We start from the raw sequence: 21,352 nt of genomic DNA, 5'->3' as shown, positions 1-21,352 counted from the left end.
TTTCTTATAAAATATATATATATATATATATATATATATATATATATATATATTTTAATCAAGAGTTGCATAAATGGTATTAACATCAATCATTAATTGCATAAATGACAATAAACCATTGTTCAAGTGTCAGACTACCTTGACGGCAAGGCCACATGTCGCGGATCATGACCAGCAAGTTTATCTGAAGAAGAAGAAAAACGAGATCCAAAAGGTGGAAGCATTCTTTTAGAAGATAGATCCCCAAAGGCTCTCATTTCACTCTGAAAACAAGCTTAAGCCTCCATTAATTATGGAAATTTTGAATGGATTATCAAAATTAGAAATATATGAAAGAACTAGATTATAAAAATTGACGTTACTGCAAAATAAATCTGAATCACCTTTTCAACTTCACTCGAATTTCCCTCTGCTCCAGATTTGGATTGTCTAAAATAACTCAGCTCACTGGCTTTAAATCCGTGAGAGCTCTGCTGCACAGTAGCCTGTGTCTGTGTTGGATGGCTTGTTCCAAAAGAAGGTTCCACATCCATGTCTAAATTCCCCATTGGATGATACTGAAATCTGCGAGGAGTTACAGATGGCTTTCGAATGATATTACCTCCTGCTTTCTGTTTGCTTCCAGAAGTGTGTGTATCACTAGCATTTGAGTTTTCAAACTCATGTATTTCATTCACACTCTTATCTAAGCAATTATTCCCAGGTGATTCCAATATTTGAGAGCCCTTATCGAGATGATGCTGGTATTTTGCCACAAAACCGCTTTCTTTTAAGTCCACGAAAGAATTAGCATCTTTCCAAAAGGAAAGGTTACGATTATTTATGAAGTTAGTACCTTCATTATACACCTGCGAGTTCTCAACAGCATGATTAGCATGCTGCAATTCATCAGTTGGGTTAGGAATTGATTCATGGTTCTGCTTGAAAGTAGCAGCAGAACCCATCTCTTCACATATAGATCGCTTATGATCTCCATCCTGAGCAGATTGTGGCATGCTATGACTCTCATGATTTTTCATACTGCTACCCCCATGGGAGAACATCGGTTCATTATAGCTCCAACCATTAGGCTTACATGTTTGGCTACTATAAGAGGATACACTTTGTTGACGGAGCCAAGAACCTGACGTATGATCTGCATTTATTTCCACACCTGATGTATTGCCTTCGTTTTCAGATATATTCCGACCTTCAGCAAATGACTTCTGTTGCAGGTTACAGTCAATCCATTTTCTTTCCCCATCTGGATGAGTTGAACCTTGGGCAATACTGTTCTGAAAGCCTTCAGTTTGTTGAAAGAACGATTTATGACCTGGTTGCTGAAATCCAGGGACACTGGCTGAGTTAATATAATTGTTGGGCCTATTATTAGCCTCGGCAGAGACAGAAGAATGTCTAGAATTCAATGTCTGCAAGTTGTTATCAACCCAAACAGATTGCAGTTTTCCACTGCCGTTAGCATCTAATTGCTGCTGATTCCCATTTTGAGGCCCGCTAATATTGAAGTTTACACCACCCCACCCTTCTTGAATGTTCATATCCCCACTTGAAGTTTCTGCCACGGCTGACTGCATCAAAGCACTCCAACTTCCACTCTGTAAAAAGGAATATCCAGAACTAAAATCACTACCATCTGGCGCGTTGAAACCACCTGCTGTAATATTATCACTCCGCCCAAAAGCATCCCACAAGTTGTCATCTGAACCATACAAAATCTTCTCTTCAGTGGGGTCTAACGTAGCCACATTTTGTGGTGGAGCAACCTGTGCCATTGTCTTCTCCTGCGACACTTCTGATGGCCTATCGAACTCTTGTCCACTACTAAATTCCTGCATAGATGCATTTCTCTGTTGGAGATTCACATGCTGCAGGTTTTCAGAATTTAATCCACCATTTAAACCTTGACTAGCAGGCATGCCAAACATACTTTTCCCCTGGAAATCCTGTCTTAGAACCATTCCATCTTGCATGCTAACCTGATCTGGGTATGCAGTATAATGGCTCCCTGAAATGGAGTTGTTACCGACAGCTAACTGCTGCATAGCAGGTTTATCTGATGGAATGAGAGAGTTTGAACCAAGAAAACTACTTGCAGTAGAAATAGGAATCCCATACAAAGACTGGTCAACTTGTTCAGGAAATACACTGCGCAGTGATTGTTGCTGCTCGGAAGGAAATACAAATCCACTAGAGGACCCCTGCATTGCTGTAGACAAACTATGTTGCAATGAGTTTGTATTGCTCCCCATATGCTCAGGCTGCCAAGGAGAGGTAGATAACTCATTAACAGGAATACCATCAATCAGCGTGGCTGAATGGTTTCCTGCTACCAGCTTTGAGTTAGATGAGGTCTGATTCATCGAACCATGTTGTCTTGCATCCTGCTGCTGAAATTGGCGTTGCCTCTGAAGTTCTTGTATATGTGACAATATTGCTTGCTGTTGCAGAAGCTGCATGTCAGGATTCCCAGTTTGCGGCTTAGGAAAAATCTGGGTCACACTGGGATTTCTGCCGCTCATTTGCTGTTGACCTCCAAAAAAATCAAAATTTACAGGAGAATCAGTAGTTTCCAACCCAGCTACATTTTTCTTGCTTAGTTCAGGATTAATCACTTGTGCTTCATGAATAGATAGGCCTCTCGATGTTATATGCCTATCAGATACTGCATCTGAACCAAAAAAGTTTGCTTCAACCTGTCTTGCATGGAAAAGTTGTTGGCCTGCTGCATAACCGTTCAGAGTTTGATGTTGATTTTGAGATTCACTTCTTCCAATCTCAGGACTTATATATGATTGAGAGAAATTAAAGCCATTAAGTGTGTGAGAAGGCTGGCCCAGTCCTACGGAATCTGCTAGGAAAAATATAAGCAAAATATAGTAGATGCTATATAATACAAGGAATAACAATGATCCATTATTCACACACAAAAATTAATTCACTAAGAAACTATAAAGTAATACCTGGTTGATGTGCATTATAATTCTTCAAATTTGAAATAAAAGGAGAATTGATCTCTCTCTGGTTTCTAACCCATAGGTTGTTATTCAGACCAGCCCAGCCTTCATCAGCCGCCTGAGACTGATGCTGGCCCTGGTACAAATTCTCTTGGCCAAAGAAATTGTGGACCCTGTCTCCAACTTCGTTTCCAGTCATAGATGGTCAACCCCACTGTTCGTCTGATAATGACTTTTGGTGTGAATATAGATACCTAAAAGAGAAGTAAAAGTTATGGGCTATTGAAAATACATGCCTCCTACATTGATCACACGTGGAAATTTCTCGTGTACAGTTGTTAGAAACATACCCTCTCTTGGTCATTTAAGATTTCTCAGAATTGTCATAAGATGGAATCCCTTAAATGTATCCTGCATATAGCCACTCCATTATGTCATACTAAATTGAAAATAGATTTCAAAGACATAGAAACTAGCAAGTAGTTACAACTTAAAGATAGATAATTAGTCATCATTGCCTACTCAAGGAAGATGGGCACTTGGTAATAATTACACCTTCCCAAACCACCCCCACCCCACTCCCACCTTCGAAAAAGAAATCATGTTTTTCAACTTTGTATTTTTTCCAACACAACAAATATTCCTACCAAAACAACGTAAATAAATATGAGTGAGTAGTTAATCTCTAAAAAGTACAAAATTAGATAATAGCCATGTACTATCCATTTCAGTTATATCACTTGAAACCATTTTTTTAATGATGGAACATCTTACATCAAGTATAATGAAGACAATAGAAAGGGCCCCAAAAATAAGGGACAAACGAATAATCCGGCCATAAAATGAAAATCAGACACTATACAAACGGTCATAAGTTTGAGGTCATTGACTTAGATATTTTCATAAACCTTCTACATGTTTTAAATAGAAGCTGTAAATTATGCTATTTTTTCAATCTAGCAACAACAAGTGTTGTCCATGTTAACACATCATTTACGATCAGAATATACTTTATACCTCGACCAGAAAGAAAACCACCCAAAGGCAACAGAATTCCCATACTTCGTTTCCCTTGTCCTTTCCCATCCTGGAGTTTTATACATATCTTTTGGCCCTGGTAAGGCTTCATATCTGAGGAAGAAAGGCTCTAAACCTCCAAAGAATAAGAACCTACAAGTTCAATTTTAGATTCCACTTAAAAGTCACATTTTAACCATGTAAACCAACCTGAATTTTGCATTTAAATTCTTTCCAGTTTCTGGTCTCCATCCTTTCCAATTGCTGTTCCTAGACTAACATGGATCTAGATGTTACTCTCAGTCATTCCAAGTGTTTGGACATTTAGAATATTTTATTTATCTATTTAATGAGGCAGAGAGAGCATCCTTTTTCTTCTTGGCTACTAGAGTATGGAATTCCTAGAAAATGATAATTTATCGTTCAGCATCAATAATAGGTTATGAGATGTAAATTGGTTGTTTTCCTTGTTTAAAACAAAAACAAGAACAAAGGGTACTACAAAACCTCATGAAAAACACCAAACCCAACTTAAAGGTAACACCAATACAGAATGGAAAAGAAAATGGAAAGAAGTCTAGCCACCCAATCGTCCACTTTGAGGTATAATTTCTAACATCATTATAACTTAAATCCATAAAGTGCAATTGAGATGCTTGGTTACTAATTGTAGCCTTATAAACCATGCAGTGAGCCACGTGAAATGAAAGTTACAACATTGCGCAGGGTCTCAAATCCAAAGATGTACGGGAGCAATATGAAAATTGACCTGCTACATCAAGTCATTTTCATACTGGCAAAAAAAAGGAAAAAGGAATCATAAAATTAACAATGTCCTGGGAATATAACAATATTTGCCATTTTCTTGAATACTAGTATTTCCAAGAGGCATAATATAAACATGACTGCATATATTCTCAATAGATGTTCGGTAGACTTCATATATCACAAAATACAGGGCGCCTATCCAATAAAAGAACCAGTGAAAGAACGTTGGGGGTAAAGAGTGGTTGCTAGTGCCCTTTCTTGTAGTAATTATGGACCGCAAAGAAAAGATTACGACGATGCATTGCAAAAAGATTCTTCCCCAGATCCTAGAAAAGCTTACCAAACACGTGATAAGAAAAAAAATGCGAAAATGGGGTGGGGATCGAGGGACACCATGTTGCGCTGACACAGGCAACAACATTGGACTCGTCTGAAAAACTCTATTGTTGATAAAGGGAAGTAAAAGACACCATAAACACAATCAATCCCATCCTACCTCCTCCCTTTTCCGGACAACCAAACATGAAAGGAACCCACAAATTTCTCCAGATTAACCCAAGGAGGAGGGGTAAAACCATAGTAGGAGCTGTAACAAGCTGCCCGACCCCAAGACGCCAACACTAAAGCATCTATTTACTATTTTCCAAAAGAAATGACCCGCGGAAAAGGCAAAAATTAGGGTTTTTAAATCTAAAGAAGGATGCAACGAACTCACACTGATTTGATGAGCTTGCGTTTAAACTTGAAGGCGATCCCTCTGATAATGCCGGACTGTGGAGTGTTAGGGTTTGAATCAGAGAGAGATGTGACTATATGAGCCTCCCCGAGCTCAGAGAGAGAGAGAGATGCAGAGAGATAAAGTGATCGAACGAGTGCGAAAATTTCAACGAACTGGGTCACAGAACTGAGGTTCGGACCGAGCCTCAGATTCGGGATGGATATAGTTGATTTGGGTCCGAATCTGAGCCCCGATTACCACTGGACTCAAAATCCATGTTTTTCTCCCTCCCAATAATGAGTTTTTACACGTGACTTTTAATATGATATTCTTCCCCTTTATTTTTGCCGTGTAAAATGCTTTCCCGCCTTCAAAATAATCATTGGGCTGGTCCGATTAATAAGGCCCAAGCCCAATTAAATCTAAACTGTTTCTGGATCACCTAGACGACCGGAGCCCAACTCGTAGGATTCCGTCATAAGGTTCGCATCGGCCCATTACGTATTCGCGGCCCATTATGTTTGGGTCAACGGCTAAATTTAAATAGTCAACGATTTTTTTTTAGTACAAATTATTTAACTATTTAATTATATTATATCAAATTATCTAAGTAAATTAAATAATAAAACATAATTAATTTTCACTAAAATGTTCAATTTAACCGGTTGATTAAAAAAGTATTAAACCCATAATTAAGCTAATTTGCTTCTCATATCATCAAATTATCTTGAGTTAATTGATCTTTGAAAGAAAATTATCTGTTATTAGATAATGTAATTTAGAATTTAAATATTATATCAGGATATTAAAAATAATAATAATGGATATTTTGGTTTGGTACATCCCTAAGCCGAAGCGCGAAGGGCACTATTAGTGCGGGAATCCGTGCCCAAAATCTAATGGTTAAAACCTAAAAGAAGAGGAACAGAGAAGGCTAAAAGAAAATAAAGGAAGAAGAAGAAGAACAGAGAAGAAGAGGAAAAGCCAGATCCCAGTGGCCATCCCTTGTAACGACGGGCCCTTCGACCCATTCGGATTTGCAGTTTTTGGTCTGCCTTGCCTACAGAATCGCTATCAGGCACACGCAGACGACGATCACGCGGCGACATGGGGGAGGAGAAGCGGCACCAGATGATGCAGAATCTCTTTGGAGATCAATCTGAGGAGGAAGAAGAGATTGATTCCGAGCATGAGTCCAATCCGCAACCCAATTATGCCTCTGTACTTTCTTCTATCTCTGCCTTTGTTGCTTTACGCCCTTACTCGGGACTTTCGTTTGATAGATATGGAAGGGTAGAAATTGCTGTGTTTGTTTAGTTGTTAATTTTTAGTAGGTACAATCTGCCATTATTAGGAAACATTTATGGGAATTAGTAGATATGTCGTCGTTAATTTGCGAGGGAACGGGACTACTAGGAAACGCTTATCATGGACACCGAGTGTTCTTTGGAAATTGATTTTGCTGGGGTATGCTGGTTTGATGTTGTTGTTCTTGCTTGGTTTTACAGGATGAAGGGGAAGGAGAGGCGGAGCCTGAAGGTGAAGGTGAAGTGGAGGGACATGGGGAGGTGGAAATGGAGAGTGAAGGTGAGTTGCAGGATGTTGATCCGGATCCTGGAGAAAGTGAGGGTGAAAGGGATCAAAGTTCTCCAGAAGTGGGTGTGGATCACCGTAGAGAAGAAGAAAGTGAAGGGAAAGAGGTGGATAGCGACGATAGGGAAGAATATGGTCAAAGAGTGGTAACAAGCAGGAGGCATGATTTAGTTGGAAGTGAATCCGAGAGGTCGGAAGAAAACCATTATATTGACAACGAAGACGAAGAGGTGGATCAAACTAGGAGTCCAAGGTAATGGAAGTTGTATTTACCCCCTCCCCTCTTTTCTTTTCATTCCTGTAACTCCCAACCTTTTGTATTATTTTCAAGAATTCTACCCTCATTGTAACTTCTCATTGGCACCTTTTGCATACAGCAGCTCTTTCGTATTTTTGTACTCTAAACTTCCTATCATATTATTCTTTCCTCTTACTTTGTCTCCGATATTAAACAAATGGAAAAGGTGGGAACAAATTGCATCAAAGAAACTCATATGCAATCACTTGATTTGGTTATTATTGGAGGAATATTGTAATTACAAGACGAGGAGCCATCCCAAGTTTCCTCCCGCCCTCCAACCCAGCTTTCTTTAATTTGGCGGATTTTTTTTTTTCTCTACAACCAGACCCTTCGAAACTGGCCCGGGATGTACAGGGTTTTTTGTTTTCTTTTTTAAAGGGATGCTACAAAGCAGCTGCTTCATAGATATGAAAGATCACAACTAGAAGTTGTATCATATTAAATACATCTAAGTTCTTGATTCATCAATGGACCTTAGCTACTTCTGTCAGCATTGTGAATTTGAATTTTGAACCATGACAGGGAGGAGAGGGATCACAGTTCACATCCAGTTGCTGAAATTCGCGATGTATTTGGTGACTCTGATGAGGAAGAGGAAGCAGAATATGCAGTTGAAAATGATATTAAGCAAGATTCTGCTGTGAGTAATAAATGTTCATTTTCAACGTTGAACAATCTCTGATTGCTGAAGCTGAATGACGCTTGTGGTTTAAAGATCATAAATAGTTGAGTATTTTTTCAGAGGTCACCTATGGAAGAGGAGGAGAGCTTTGAGAAGAGTCCAAGACGAGATGATATAATTCCTGATGAAGATGCTCGGTATGATTCAGATGCTCGCTATGAATCAGAAGAGGAAAATTTTGAGGTAAAACATAAAGAGAAGCCAGTTGGGCCTCCATTGGAGCTAGAGATTCCATTACGTCCTCCTCCTGCTCGCCCAGAAAAGGTTCTCCTGTAAACTCTATTGTATTGATTTGTCATTTGATCAAATTTTATTTCATACCACCAATGTACCAAATTTTGCTTGCTTGTCTGATGTTAAGAGTGAAATGTCACATTGCATAAAGTCTTATTTTAGGTTGATTATAGATCCTCTGCTTGTTTGTGTACTAGCAATTTAAGGATTTATTTTCATCATCGAGTTGATAATATATAGCTATTTTTCAGATTGTAAAAGATGGATCATAGGAGAAATTTATGAGAATGCTTTAATTTGTATAACTAGAAATTTTATAGTCAATGACAATGAAGTATTGTGTCCATTTTTTTCTGTGTGGGCATAAGCTTCCCTCCCCCCATCTATTTTATCTTGTGCATTATTCAACTAGAAGAAGCGGAAAAGATTACCAATATTTTTATGTGATGTAAATGTGACGGCTTTTCAATCTGATTGCAGATGAACATGATAAAAGTTTCCAATATTATGGGCTTTGATCCAAAACCATTTGATCCCAAAACGTATGTGGAAGAGGATATATTTGTGGCAGATGAATCTGGAGCTAACAAACGCATACGCTTGGAAAATAACATCGTGCGCTGGAGGACTGTTAGGAAACCTGATGGCACAACAAGTGTACGTTTCCAGGATTTATGCCATTGATTTTGCTTGATGGATTAGCATTTTAATTATTGCTGGTAATGCATAAAAAATGGTCTTATAGAAGGTTTGGTTGTATTGTCTTTTATTATTCTTTTACTCCAAGGTCATCCCAACTGTGGTGGGAGGAGTAAGAAAGGAAAGGAACAAGATGCGCACTCAGATTATATACATTTTCAGGCTTTCTAAAGTTTATTCTGCTTTAAATGTCAACTGAATTGTTTTTTTATTTTGTCTTTTCTTTAACACTACTTTGAGTTTTAACACTTTTTTTTTTCTGATTCGTAGTGTGAAAGCAATGCACGTTTTGTGAGGTGGTCAGATGGCAGTTTGCAACTGTTAATTGGGAATGAAGTGCTCGACATAAATGTGCAAGATGCAAAGCATGATCAAGCACACTTGTTTCTTCGGCATGGGAAGGTGATGCCTCAAAACTATTTAAAATTGAAAGTAGGATTTGTAGTTCTGTTACTTTATTTTTCTTGCTAAACTGTTTGATCTCAAGGCTCTATTTCTACTCATACCAATTTCTGGATTTGGGTCTGAAAATCATCCTCAAGTATAGAGAATATTGCTGAAATTTGTATCTTCTTGTTGCTTCAGTGTAGTGGTTTACTAAGGTAGTTTGTGTTTGACCTGCTTTGTACAATACATATTTAGGCATCATAGGAAGAGCTTACGTCCTGTGTACTTTGATGTGATGTTTTGATAATATTTATATCTGCTGCATAGAAATTTTACTATTTATGTTTTTGGGCTTGGGATGTGGATATAAGTATCCATCCTTATTGCAAAAAATGAGTAAGAAAATACTTGCATTGTTTAGCCTTTGCAACTGTTATTTTCCCATTCTAGGGTGGTTGCTAATTTGTGAACGAACAAATAAAAGGTCTTATTTTTTCCTTCTCTAGCCGTGGAAATATACTTCATGTGATGATCATCTGTTTTGTACGTGCAGGGGATTTTGCAATCACAAGGTAGGCTTATGAGGAAGATGAGGTTCATTCCATCATCCCTGACATCAAATTCTCACCGCTTATTAACTGCTTTGGTTGACTCACGACATAAGAAGGTGTATAAGGTCAAGAATTGTATAACGGACATTGATCCTGAAAGGGAAAAGGAGGAAAAAGAAAGGGTAAATGGTCTAATGGTGTTTGTAGCTCTGAATCATACATAAATCGTGGTGTTCACTTGTTGTACTGTATTTTACTGTTGTAGGCTGAAAGTCAAACAATCAGGGCAAATGTGCTTCTTAATCGGAAAAAGGAAAAGGTTAACAAGAAATACACCCCTGTCATTGATAGAAGACGCCAACTATCACCTGGGTTCTTGGAAGATGCCCTTGAGGAGGTATGCTGTTGTAATTCTCTCTTTTTCTTCACATTATCTAGTACTTTTGGGATTTGGGAATGTTTTCTTGTTCCAAGGTCTAAATTGGTTCTCGTAGTGTTATGTTGTCAACTTAGGGTATGTACTTTACGATACAGGACTTGTAAATTGGGACTGCTTTCTGGTTTAAGGGTCACGAGTTGGAATCGTTTGCTTCTCCATACAACATTAATGATTTCCTTTCAGTTATAAAATTATTGGAAGCACATCTTTCAATTCTTTTGCAAAGTACTTGTTATTATCGGGTTGGGAGGAGGAGGTGGGGGGTTCTAGGTTTCTTTTGAGGGTTGGTTTTATGTGAGAGACTATTTTAGTTTTGCATGGAGATAACTTGTGATATTTGTTCAGGAAGATGAAACAGATTATATTGATGCACGTCGTTCCCGTCGCCGCTTTGAGGAAGATTTGGAAGCTGAAGCCCGAGCAGAAAAACGAATTATGAATGCGAAGAAGGTCTATTACCATGTAAATAAAATCTTGCCCGTTGATTTGTGTTAGAGTTCTAAAAAAGCAAATGGAATTTTCATCGCAGGGAACTAGAGACATCCCCCGAAAGCCATCCTTGCCCGCTTCTAAATCATCTGGGCGTCCTGTGGATTTCTCAGACAGTGAGAGGGAAGAGTCTGAGTACGAAACTGAAGAAGAAGATGATGCTCATGGGAGAGTTGAAGAACCAGAGCAGGAGTATGAGGAAGAGGGGGAGGAAGATTATGAACGTGATGAGGAGGCAGAGGTTAATGAAGTTTCTGATGTGGATGAAGAGGCTGAGGTATGATTTAACATTTCTATTCTTGAGATTTGATTAATATAAGGAAATAGACAGTAAAGGGAGGAAAGCACCAATCCTCGTAAGTTGCAAGAAAGCCTTCCGACTGGCCCAAACATTACAGGTTTAATAGTTACAATAGATTATCAATTTGTCCAAGTGTTCACATAGAAGCATCAACAAGAATTATTTTATGAAGAAAAGAAAGTTGGTTTCTGTCTTTTCCCTAAATTTGGTGATTTCCCTTACAAATTTGGTGATTTCCCTTACAAATTTGGTGGACCATCGATTAGAGTACATGAGAAATTTCTAATTAGATTTAGCTACATTCTTTTTTTATTTATTTTCCTCCTAAAACAGAAATTTCATTGAAGAAATGAAAAGAGACTAATGCTCATAAGTTATAAACAAGGGAGTAATTCTTGGTCTTGAAAGGGTACAAGTGAGGAGAGAATAAACATTGGCTTTTACCTTAGACTTGAGGAGAGCACCAACAGAACGAGGAGAAAGAAAGTTCTAGAAGGAGACTGCTTGTTGGCAGTGAATCGAGATGTCTTGAGATTAATGCTGTGCTTACATACAAAGAATGCAGCTACTTGGAGAAAGAGCCATAGAAGGATTTCTTCCTTGAATCTCTTATCTAAGGTGTTGATGCTCTCTAATAAAACTTCCCAGATGAATTTTTTGGCCTTTTGGGGGGATATTTATTCTTCCAGTCCATGGTGCAAAGATCAAAGTTTAGATCCTTTGTAGGAGAGTGAAAGATCTTGAAGGAGGAAGCTGCAATTGATGAAGCTTGCTTGGTCATTTTAAATCTGAAACAGACCCACCCTCACTGTGCTTATTGACAATGAGGAAAAGCTACTTCTGAAATTTTTCATCTTTCAAATTCCTTCTAATGTTAAGGCTCTAAAAAGACACGATTCTATTGTGTAAAAGTGTCGTGCCATGATACTAAACAGCTATTTTCCTCTGAAGACAAGACCTTCACGGCCCTTGCGATCTGTTGCCTTGGATAAATTGGGAAACCACTACATATAACTTCCAATCGGTGTTTATATCCTTGAATTTAGTGCAAAATTCTCAAAACCACCTAAACCTTCATATAAACTCTATTTGCCATCCTTCCACTGTTTGTGATAAAATTTTCCCCTCCTATTTGCAGGAGCCCAAGCATAAAGTTAGAGATTATGGAGGCAGTCACAAGCGCAAGGGGATTGAGTCTGATGAGGAGTCTCCTCCAAGAAAAGTTGCAACCCATCGTAGGATGGCCGTAGTTTACGACAGCGATGATGAGTGAAAACTTGCTTCATATGAGATAACTAGTGAGTATTTTCACCACCTTTTTATGTGAATGCTAGTTATGGTGGAAACTTGAACAATTTGCTTGATTTTACGTGCAATTGGAAAATAGTCATTCATTACTTCGTTTTCGGTTTGTAGCGTGCTTTTTTTTTTCTTTTTCATTTTTTTTTTTTTTTTTTTTTTTTTTTTTTTTTTTTTTTTTTTTTTTGACTTTGAGGGTATATTTGAGTCGTTTATCTCTTAGGTATAAACTTGCTTGTCGAACATATGGTCAGTGTCATCGATTCAGATTCTTTTAGGATCATTTATCTTAAGTTTCATGACCCTCAACGTTCCCATTTCTAAAGTCAAAAATGTTTCAGCCTCAGACCAGTCGGCGTGAAAAGGGTCATTACTGCATTACTGCGAGGGCGAATTCATTGTTAATGAATAGTGTTATAATGGTCGATATAAAGTTCTGCTATTATGAGAAGTATCATTTTTTACCGATGAACTTGATAGACGGAGTCTTTTGTGCTTTACTTTCGTGAACTAGCTTCCTCCTAGTTGCATAGAGCTGCGTGTTTGGGTTGCTTCATTTGTTCATAAACGTGTATCTCATTTACATTTCTAATTAGCAGCGGCTGAGGCACGGTGGATGATAATGCAATGTAGCATTCTATTCTGAGCAACACAAAACTGCGGAAGAAGTGGGGACGAAAGAATTCATCAGCTGAACTGCTGCAGATCCCGAAAGATAGGTACTGTTATGGGGCTTTAGTTATTAATCCCACATCTGTAAATTGGTTACATGAGATTACGCTGTGAAAATGGCGTTTTCTTCTTGGAATAATTTTCTCTGTGCCAAAGAACCCATTACTAATTTCTATCGCAATGAAAAAAAAATGATTTTGATATTCCATTTCCTCTCTATGTATAGTACAACACTGTTGTTTTAATGAAATTCAGTCTCTCATGCCTCTTTTCTTAGTGTTTTTGGTGTATTCGAATTGCATGAGTAGTAGTAGATGATAGTTGATAACGAGGGGGTCCTAGTCATTTCTGGAATGGAGGTGAATGTGAGCTTAATAAACTAATGGAACATTCCAGTATCTTCCATTACCAAAAATGAAAAGTAATCATAGGAATATATCATTAGAAATATTAAAACACTAAATATCTATAACACGTGATACTTAATTTATAACCAAATATTCATATATTATATAATTAAATTTATCCACTATTTATTGTATAGACGGAAAATAAACATTTTTTAAAAAATAAATAATTAAAGAATATTTGATAGGGATTCGATTAATCTTTTTTCTTTCAATTTATAATTTAAGAGATTGAATAGACAGATTTTTTTTATTCCAACTAAATAAAGCCATTTTATTACGCCTGAATTTTTTTTTTTTAATTTTTTTATAAAGTTTCCAACATGGAATATTTTTATTCTAAGCTTTCAATTTTATTATATGGCATAAAAACTTAGATAAATATCATAATCTTAACCTTATGTTTACAAATTGTTGTAATTTTTATTTGAAAATTTGTTAAAAAGAGTGAATCTACAACGTATGTGTATGGTATAATAGTAAGGGTCAAATTGTATAATTACAAAACTTAAATGTAAGCTGAATTTGATATAATTACCTAATGTCAGTAATTTAAAAGTTAGTAAAAATGGGTATTTTTAAAGAAAAAAATTAAAATTTTAAATAAAATAAAAGGAAGAAGAAGATAATAATAATAAATTACTTTCTTAATACTTTTTATCACATATTATATAACAAAAATATTTTGCTATCAAAACAATAACAGTTTTTTTTTTTTTTTTTTTTTTTTCCTTAAGAACAGAAAAAAAAAAAGGAATAAGTTGCGGGATGTATGCGTGGCATTGTGAATAGTTTCTGGTAAAATCTCAGGAAGTCTAGCTCCTTCCAGATGCCTCCATTTTCATTCCATAAGAACGCCATGCCTCCACTGTTGTTCTGCAATCTTGTTCCATTTCTCTGCATAAACATTCTTACACTACATTTTGATAATCGTAATCGGATTTCTCTTTGATATCACAAACGTCTGTTCTTTGGATTGAAGGTATGCCCATCACTTCTTCTTTCATGTCAATTAATCGATTCCGTTTTTACTCAATGTGGTTTTTCTTGGTCTTGTTGTTTATTTTATGGATTTCGTTGTTTTTTGTTCTTCTTGTTAATTTTCATCTTTCTTTTTGTATAGATTATTTTTGTTGGCGGATATGAATCCTGATAAATTCACCCACAAGACTAACGAGGCACTTGCCGGAGCTCATGAATTGGCATTGAATTCCGGCCATGCTCAACTGACACCGCTCCATTTGGCGGTTGCTTTAATTTCTGATCCGAGTGGGATCTTGAGCCAAGCGATTGCTAGTTCCGGCGGCGACAATGCCCAAAAAGAAGTGGACACGGTTTTCAAGCGGGCGTTGAAGAAGCTCCCATCTCAATCCCCTGCACCTGATGTAGTACCGGCGAGTACGACTCTGATTAAGGTAATCCGAAGGGCACAAGCAGCGCAAAAAACACGAGGAGACACGCATTTAGCTGTCGATCAACTAGTTCTTGGTCTTCTTGAGGATTCTCAGATTGGGGATTTGCTTAAAGAAGCTGGTATCACCACTGCAAAAGTTAAGTCCGAGGTCGAGAAACTCCGTGGAAAAGAAGGGAAGAAAGTGGAGAGTGCATCTGGAGACTCAACATTTCAGGCACTCAAAACCTATGGGCGAGACCTGGTAGAACAAGCGGGGAAACTCGACCCAGTTATTGGCCGGGACGAGGAAATTCGTAGAGTGGTGAGGATTTTATCGAGAAGAACTAAGAACAACCCAGTTCTTATTGGTGAGCCTGGCGTTGGTAAAACTGCAGTGGTTGAAGGATTAGCGCATAGAATCGTAAGAGGAGATGTACCGAGTAATCTGGCTGATGTGAGGCTCATAGCTTTGGATATGGGCGCTTTGGTTGCGGGGACCAAGTACAGGGGAGAATTTGAAGAGAGGTTGAAGGCTGTATTGAAGGAAGTTGAAGATGCTGAAGGGAAGGTCATATTGTTTATTGATGAGATTCATCTTGTTCTTGGTGCTGGAAGAACTGAAGGGTCTATGGATGCTGCTAACCTCTTCAAGCCTATGCTGGCTAGAGGGCAGCTTCGTTGCATTGGGGCAACTACCCTTGAAGAGTACAGAAAGTACGTAGAGAAGGATGCGGCATTTGAGAGGCGGTTTCAACAGGTTTATGTGGCTGAACCGAGCGTGCCTGACACTATCAGCATCCTGCGAGGCCTGAAAGAGAGATATGAAGGCCACCATGGTGTTAGGATACAAGATCGAGCTCTTGTTGTCGCTGCCCAGCTTTCGAGTCGATATATCACTGGTTTGTATATCTTTTCCTTCAGTTCATATCAATCGCTTAACGCTGTTCATAATGATCATGAAGATATTGATGTTGATTTGTATTACATTGTACAGGACGGCACCTTCCTGATAAGGCTATTGATTTAGTTGATGAAGCTTGTGCTAATGTGAGGGTCCAGCTTGATAGTCAGCCTGAAGAGATTGACAACTTGGAGAGGAAGCGAATGCAGCTTGAAGTTGAACTTCATGCTCTTGAGAAGGAGAAGGATAAAGCTAGTAAAGCTCGTCTTGTTGAAGTGAGTGTTTCTTCTAGGAATCGTTCTTTGATTATTTTAGTCATGGCTGATTTTGAGCATGAACTTTGGCCTTTCCCAAAAGGCGTCATACCATTGTTACTTGTGGGTATGCAGTTGTTGACATTGAATCGGCTTTGCTGTAGGTGAGGAGAGAGCTTGACGATTTGAGGGATAAGCTTCAGCCTTTGTTGATGAAATATCGCAAGGAGAAGGAAAGAATCGATGAGATTAGAAGACTGAAGCAGAAGAGGGAGGAGCTACAAATAGCTTTGCAAGAGGCTGAAAGAAGATACGATTTGGCAAGAGCTGCTGATTTGCGATATGGAGCCATCCAGGAAATAGAATCTGCATTAGCACGGATTGAAGGGAACACTGATGAGAATCTAATGTTAACCGAAACCGTCAGACCGGAACAAGTTGCGGAAGTTGTGAGCCGGTGGACTGGAATACCTGTCACGAGGCTTGGCCAGAACGACAAAGAGAGGCTGGTTGGGCTTGCTGAAAGATTGCACAAGAGAGTTGTGGGACAGAACCAAGCAGTGGATGCTGTGGCCGAGGCTGTGCTACGATCAAGAGCTGGATTGGGGAGGCCACAGCAGCCAACTGGGTCGTTCCTGTTTCTGGGTCCAACCGGTGTAGGCAAAACTGAGCTTGCCAAGGCGCTTGCCGAGCAACTTTTTGATGATGAGAACCTCCTGGTGAGAATCGACATGTCTGAATATATGGAACAACACTCAGTTTCACGCCTCATTGGTGCTCCTCCTGGGTATGTACTCTTCACCATATATAGCGAATTGTCTGTATTTTCTTGGCTTTGGGGAACGGAATCTCGATGGTTGTTATGATTTTTCAGGTATGTTGGGCATGAGGAAGGAGGGCAACTCACAGAGGCTGTAAGGCGGAGGCCTTACAGTGTTGTTCTATTTGATGAAGTGGAGAAAGCTCACGTCTCTGTGTTCAACACTCTTCTCCAAGTTTTAGACGATGGAAGGCTGACCGATGGCCAAGGCCGCACTGTGGATTTCAGAAACACAGTCATTATCATGACCTCTAACATTGGAGCTGAATATCTCCTTTCTGGGCTGATGGGGAAGTGCACAATGCAAGTTGCTCGTGATCGAGTTATGGAAGGGGTACGAAAAACATAACATTTGTTCGTTGTCTCTGTCCACAAATCTTCAAATTACAATATGGCTAATGCTTGCCTTTTTCTTTCAGGTGCGGAAACACTTCAGGCCAGAGCTGCTTAATCGCTTGGATGAAATTGTTGTATTTGATCCTCTCTCGCACGACCAGCTGAGGAAAGTTGCCAGATTGCAAATGAAAGATGTTGCAGCTCGCCTGGCTGAGAGGGGCGTTGCCTTGGGCGTTACCGATGCCGCTCTGGATTATGTCTTGGCAGAGAGCTACGATCCAGTAAGTATTGATGGAGAAAATGAACATACAGCTTACATTTTGTCTCGACAGAAATGCTAAGACTATGTTGATTCTTTCAGGTGTATGGCGCGAGACCCATAAGAAGATGGCTGGAGAAGAGGGTGGTGACGGAGCTGTCGAGAATGTTGATCAAAGAAGAAATCGACGAGAATTCAACTGTGTTCATTGATGCAGCAGCAGATGGGGATGGCTTGTCGTACAGAGTGGAGAAGAATGGTGGATTTGTTGATGCAGCAACTGGCAAAAAGTCTGATGTTTTGATTCACATCAACAACGTCGTCCCAAGAAGCGAGGCTGCTCAGACTGTGAAGAAGATGAAGATTCAAGAAATTGATGAAGAAGATGAGATGGAAGAGTAAAAGAATGATGAATGATGATCAAATTCAAATTTTCTAAGATGTTCATATTCTGAGTTTGCATCTGAATCGGAGATCTTGTGGACAAATATGTACTTAGTTTTCCCGGAAAGTTTCAAGTAAATAAAAAATTTCCTGTTTTTTTCCCCGTTGAACAGATTTATGATTCTTAAGCCCAACTTTCTAACGGTTTGATCATCTGAGGAGATTGTATAATTAAATTGATCATCAAATCGGACTACGATCTGCTGTTATGCTTTGAGTTCAAAGAATCGAATCTTTATCCCGAAATCTTAAGAACTACGTTCATCACGAGATTCTATGTTTAGGTTGGCTTCTACGTTAAACTATAATGAATTAATTAATTAACTAATGTATCTAAAAGTTTAAAATATTTTTGAATTTCATAATATTTTCTTTTGTCATAACTTTATAGGTTGCAAAATATAGAAATGATTAACATATTAATTTAGATATAAAGTAAAATTAGAACATAATTTTCACGCGTTGATGTTTTCAAGTAATCAGAAGTGGGAGGTGTTCCATGTTCGGAACTTTCATTTTCTTACATGGATTAGTTATTGCAGTCGTTTTCCATCGGATTACAGCCTCCAGATTTGTGGGGATTCTAATTGGGGGATCGTCTTCTTTGCAATTCCGATCATTTGCTTCTAATTTCCCTCTTTCCTTCCCTCGCTATCCAAATCCATCCATGTTTCATTTCTTTGTGTATCGCATCATCCCGGTTCCCTAGGTCACGAACTTGCCTAATTTCGCTGCTTCCAGAAATGGGGACGATTCTCCAACCTGTTTACAGTGTCTCAGACCCTTTGTCGCCGATTGGGACACCGGACAAGCGGGGATTCACTGCCTTCACTTCTGCCTCCGATTGCCATGGAATGTGGTATAGTGCTCTCTTGGTTGCGCCGTCGGTTTTGTTTGTGATCTATTTGGCGACCAGCGCCATCAAAAACATGAAGAGGTTTTTCGTCGGTCGGTCGTTTATAATGATTTCGTATTATGCCCTTCTCTGGATCGCTACGCTCCTAAATCTTGCTTGGTGCTCTCTTCAGGTTAGTTTCTTGTTTTTTGGATTATTTTCATCTTGTGGAGGATTTCAAAGAAGTGAAGTTTTCTTTGAATCAATGAGCTCTCTTGCACCGACGGTGAAGTATTATTATTACTGGGAATAATTGTTTTTGTGTTGGACACCTGCACATAATAATTCGTTTCTGTAATCAGAGAGAGGATCATGCCTCTTCTTCTTCTTCTTCTTCTTCTTGTCTTGACTTTTTTTGTTCTTTTCGTTTCTGCGAAATGATGTAAAATTTTCTCTCTAAAAAGTTAGTGTTTGTTTGAGAGCTGTGGGAAAACAGTTCTACATTGTTAGAACCAGAACTTGGGAAGATTGCTCTTGAAACTTGTTCTCTTCTGATTTCTTTTCTTTTGGAATATATGATTTATTGGAGGATTTTGAGTTGTTCTTCTCCTAGGATAGTGATTGCACAGAAGTCTTCTCTCTAAACACTTGCCCTGTTAGCTTTTGAATGAATTTTATAAACAAAAACAGAAAGCTGCTCGTAGCTCCCAAATAGCCCTGAGTCCCATTGTTTTCAGACTTGGAACTACTCATTGATATATTCTGGAGTTCATGAGATTGACGGTGCTACTAGTGTATGCAAGTGCCTCTTTTCTGTATCAGAATTTGGTATATTGCTTGTGCAAGCCATAGTATATCTTACATTTTATTGTGCTGTATTATCCCTCCAGTTTTAATTTTGCACATCTTTACCATTGGTTATTCAATTTCTAAGATGGATATGCTTTTTGTTAATTTGTGCTGTTTAAATTCTTTGAAAAGCAGGCATGGGAATGCTCTCCTGAGAAGGAGTTTCTTTGGAATATTTTGTCTTTGTTCACATCATCTGGAATGTTGTTTCTGGAAATTAGTCTGGTAGCCTTCTTACTCAAAGGAAATTATTCAGGTGGGATGGAAGCAATGTTCCACAACCTTATTATCTCGGGAACTCTAGTTGGTGTCGATGTGCTTCTTAAGGTAATATATGAATGTACTTCGAGGTTAGTGTCTGTGTCAAGGTTGTTTTTTTTTCTTATTTGATAGCACAATATATGCAACTTTATAACCAAGATCTCAGTTAGTGGACACGGAAGGTGATAGAAAAAACCAAATGTTCATCCTATCTCTTTTCTTCATCCTCTGTGTCGTTGTTCGACATTTCTGTTGTATCTTCTTGATATTGACTTTGTGGGTAAAGGTCTCTATTTGGATGATTTGTAGAAAAGAAATCAAAGGATTGTTTACGATGGTAGCTATATTGGAATGGATATATGGCGTGTGGGTGGTGATCGCTGATGGTAACTACTGTTTTTTTTTTTGTTGCCACTGACTGAAATGGCTCCTTTGGACTCCTCGAGTTTTACTAGCTCCTTTCAGTATTATCCATCAAATTCGATCAGAAGTATAGTTTAGATTTTGTTTTTGTTTGGTTTGTTCTAAGCTTACCAAATGAACTTCTGTTCAGGTCGTATACGTGTTCGGGTTTGGCATCCCACTGTTCATCAGGGTTGGTAGTTCACACTGGGCAAAGTGGGGTGTATGGACTATCCACAAGTTGTTGCCAACTGCAGCATATGGCTTCATATTGTTTGTTCATTTCTCAAAATGGAGAGATAAGCTACCACGTTAGCACATATCCATTTCTCAGTCGCTATTTATATACCCATGTTCATCAAATTAACAGCGAATTCTGTTGTCATTCTGTTGTTTACAGCCAGACCGTCATTCTATAATTACATCGCTGTGATGTTTTTTGTTAGCGCTTTAGCATTTTTTGCCAGTGCGCTTGCTGCATTTGGAGTTGAGTTTGGCATCTGGTAATTCTGCTTCCTTTATATCATCTAACGAGTAACTGTTCATATTCTCAGTAATATTAACCTCTGTGAAAGTTACATAGATGGTGCCTTATTTTGTAGGTTGTACAATTTCACACTTCTCAGCTACCATTCTATGTATCTACCGTTCCTGTATGCAACGTTTCTGGCAGATTTTTTCCAGGTGAAATCCGTTTATTCGTTATCTAAAGTTCATTTTTCGATTTTTGAGTACAAACGTGGAGTTTGAAAATTTGAACCTCAGTAAACTATGCCCGTGTAGGCTAAAGCATTCGTTCTTAACTTACTGGATGCAAAGGATTAATTATTTTCATTTCTTCAGGAGGAAGACTTCCTTTTGGAGAATGCGTACTATTCAGAGATGAGAGATGCAGGATTCTTTGATTCAGAGTGGGATTAGCCTCTTGACAAAACCCATATTTGCATGCTTGTATGGTTAATATTTTACACGATGTAAATAAACGTAAACAGAAAATACTCATTAGCAGTAAAGCTGTATTCGATATTCTTATCTCAATCAATTGTTGATTTTGTTGGGTTCTGTTGTTGGATGCACTTTCCTCCCC

At 38.5% G+C, this 21,352-nt stretch overlaps 4 protein-coding genes across 10 annotated transcripts in view; 3 read left to right on the top strand and 1 right to left on the bottom strand.

The window, feature by feature from the left end:
* Positions 1 to 5,707, bottom strand: part of LOC111495095 — a 10,528-nt gene extending 4,821 nt beyond the window's left edge. For 2 of the 5 annotated variants that reach the window (XM_023144964.1, XM_023144967.1), the window contains exons 1-5: positions 5,455 to 5,706; positions 3,305 to 3,365; positions 2,961 to 3,208; positions 384 to 2,848; positions 139 to 263 (exon numbers count right to left, since the gene is read on the bottom strand). In XM_023144964.1, coding sequence (XP_023000732.1) covers positions 139 to 263; positions 384 to 2,848; positions 2,961 to 3,153 — 2,783 coding nt within the window. In that variant the 5' untranslated portion in view covers positions 3,154 to 3,208; positions 3,305 to 3,365; positions 5,455 to 5,706. Of the gene's footprint in view, positions 1 to 138; positions 264 to 383; positions 2,849 to 2,960; positions 3,209 to 3,304; positions 3,366 to 3,971; positions 4,125 to 4,181; positions 4,247 to 5,454 lie in introns of all 5 variants that reach the window. The other 3 variants (XM_023144966.1, XM_023144965.1, XM_023144968.1) reach the window with 3 other exon arrangements.
* Positions 5,708 to 6,357: 650 nt separating this feature from the next.
* LOC111495213 (protein LEO1 homolog) lies at positions 6,358 to 13,350 on the top strand. 2 transcript variants are annotated; one of them, XM_023145148.1, is made up of 12 exons: positions 6,358 to 6,678; positions 6,966 to 7,303; positions 7,874 to 7,991; positions 8,094 to 8,297; positions 8,748 to 8,924; positions 9,237 to 9,368; positions 9,907 to 10,086; positions 10,170 to 10,301; positions 10,689 to 10,793; positions 10,873 to 11,109; positions 12,272 to 12,431; positions 13,032 to 13,350. In XM_023145148.1, the coding sequence occupies exons 1-11, from the start codon at positions 6,565 to 6,567 to the stop codon at positions 12,404 to 12,406; spliced, it is 1,872 nt and encodes a 623-aa protein (XP_023000916.1). In that variant the 5' UTR covers positions 6,358 to 6,564; the 3' UTR covers positions 12,407 to 12,431; positions 13,032 to 13,350. The 2 variants fall into 2 exon arrangements, with proteins under 2 accessions (XP_023000916.1, XP_023000917.1); XM_023145149.1 differs by having other exon boundaries at positions 13,029 to 13,349.
* Positions 13,351 to 14,345: 995 nt separating this feature from the next.
* Positions 14,346 to 18,028, top strand: LOC111495381 (chaperone protein ClpB1-like). The gene is made up of 7 exons (XM_023145390.1): positions 14,346 to 14,493; positions 14,635 to 15,803; positions 15,899 to 16,080; positions 16,224 to 16,846; positions 16,934 to 17,213; positions 17,299 to 17,496; positions 17,577 to 18,028. The coding sequence occupies exons 2-7, from the start codon at positions 14,654 to 14,656 to the stop codon at positions 17,874 to 17,876; spliced, it is 2,733 nt and encodes a 910-aa protein (XP_023001158.1). The 5' UTR covers positions 14,346 to 14,493; positions 14,635 to 14,653; the 3' UTR covers positions 17,877 to 18,028.
* Positions 18,029 to 18,331: 303 nt separating this feature from the next.
* On the top strand, positions 18,332 to 21,327 carry LOC111495382. 2 transcript variants are annotated; one of them, XM_023145391.1, is made up of 6 exons: positions 18,332 to 19,039; positions 19,738 to 19,929; positions 20,417 to 20,576; positions 20,666 to 20,768; positions 20,868 to 20,949; positions 21,109 to 21,327. In XM_023145391.1, exons 1-6 carry the CDS (start codon positions 18,662 to 18,664, stop codon positions 21,184 to 21,186), a joined length of 993 nt encoding a protein of 330 aa, XP_023001159.1. In that variant the 5' UTR covers positions 18,332 to 18,661; the 3' UTR covers positions 21,187 to 21,327. The 2 variants fall into 2 exon arrangements, with proteins under 2 accessions (XP_023001159.1, XP_023001160.1); XM_023145392.1 differs by having other exon boundaries at positions 18,333 to 18,946.
* The last annotated feature ends 25 nt before the right edge of the window (positions 21,328 to 21,352 follow it).

Source organism: Cucurbita maxima, unplaced genomic scaffold (genome assembly GCF_002738345.1).
Source record: "Cucurbita maxima cultivar Rimu unplaced genomic scaffold, Cmax_1.0 Cma_Scf00021, whole genome shotgun sequence".
NCBI classification, from domain to species: Eukaryota; Viridiplantae; Streptophyta; class Magnoliopsida; order Cucurbitales; family Cucurbitaceae; genus Cucurbita; species Cucurbita maxima.
This window is presented reverse-complemented; position numbering and strand designations above follow the sequence as displayed.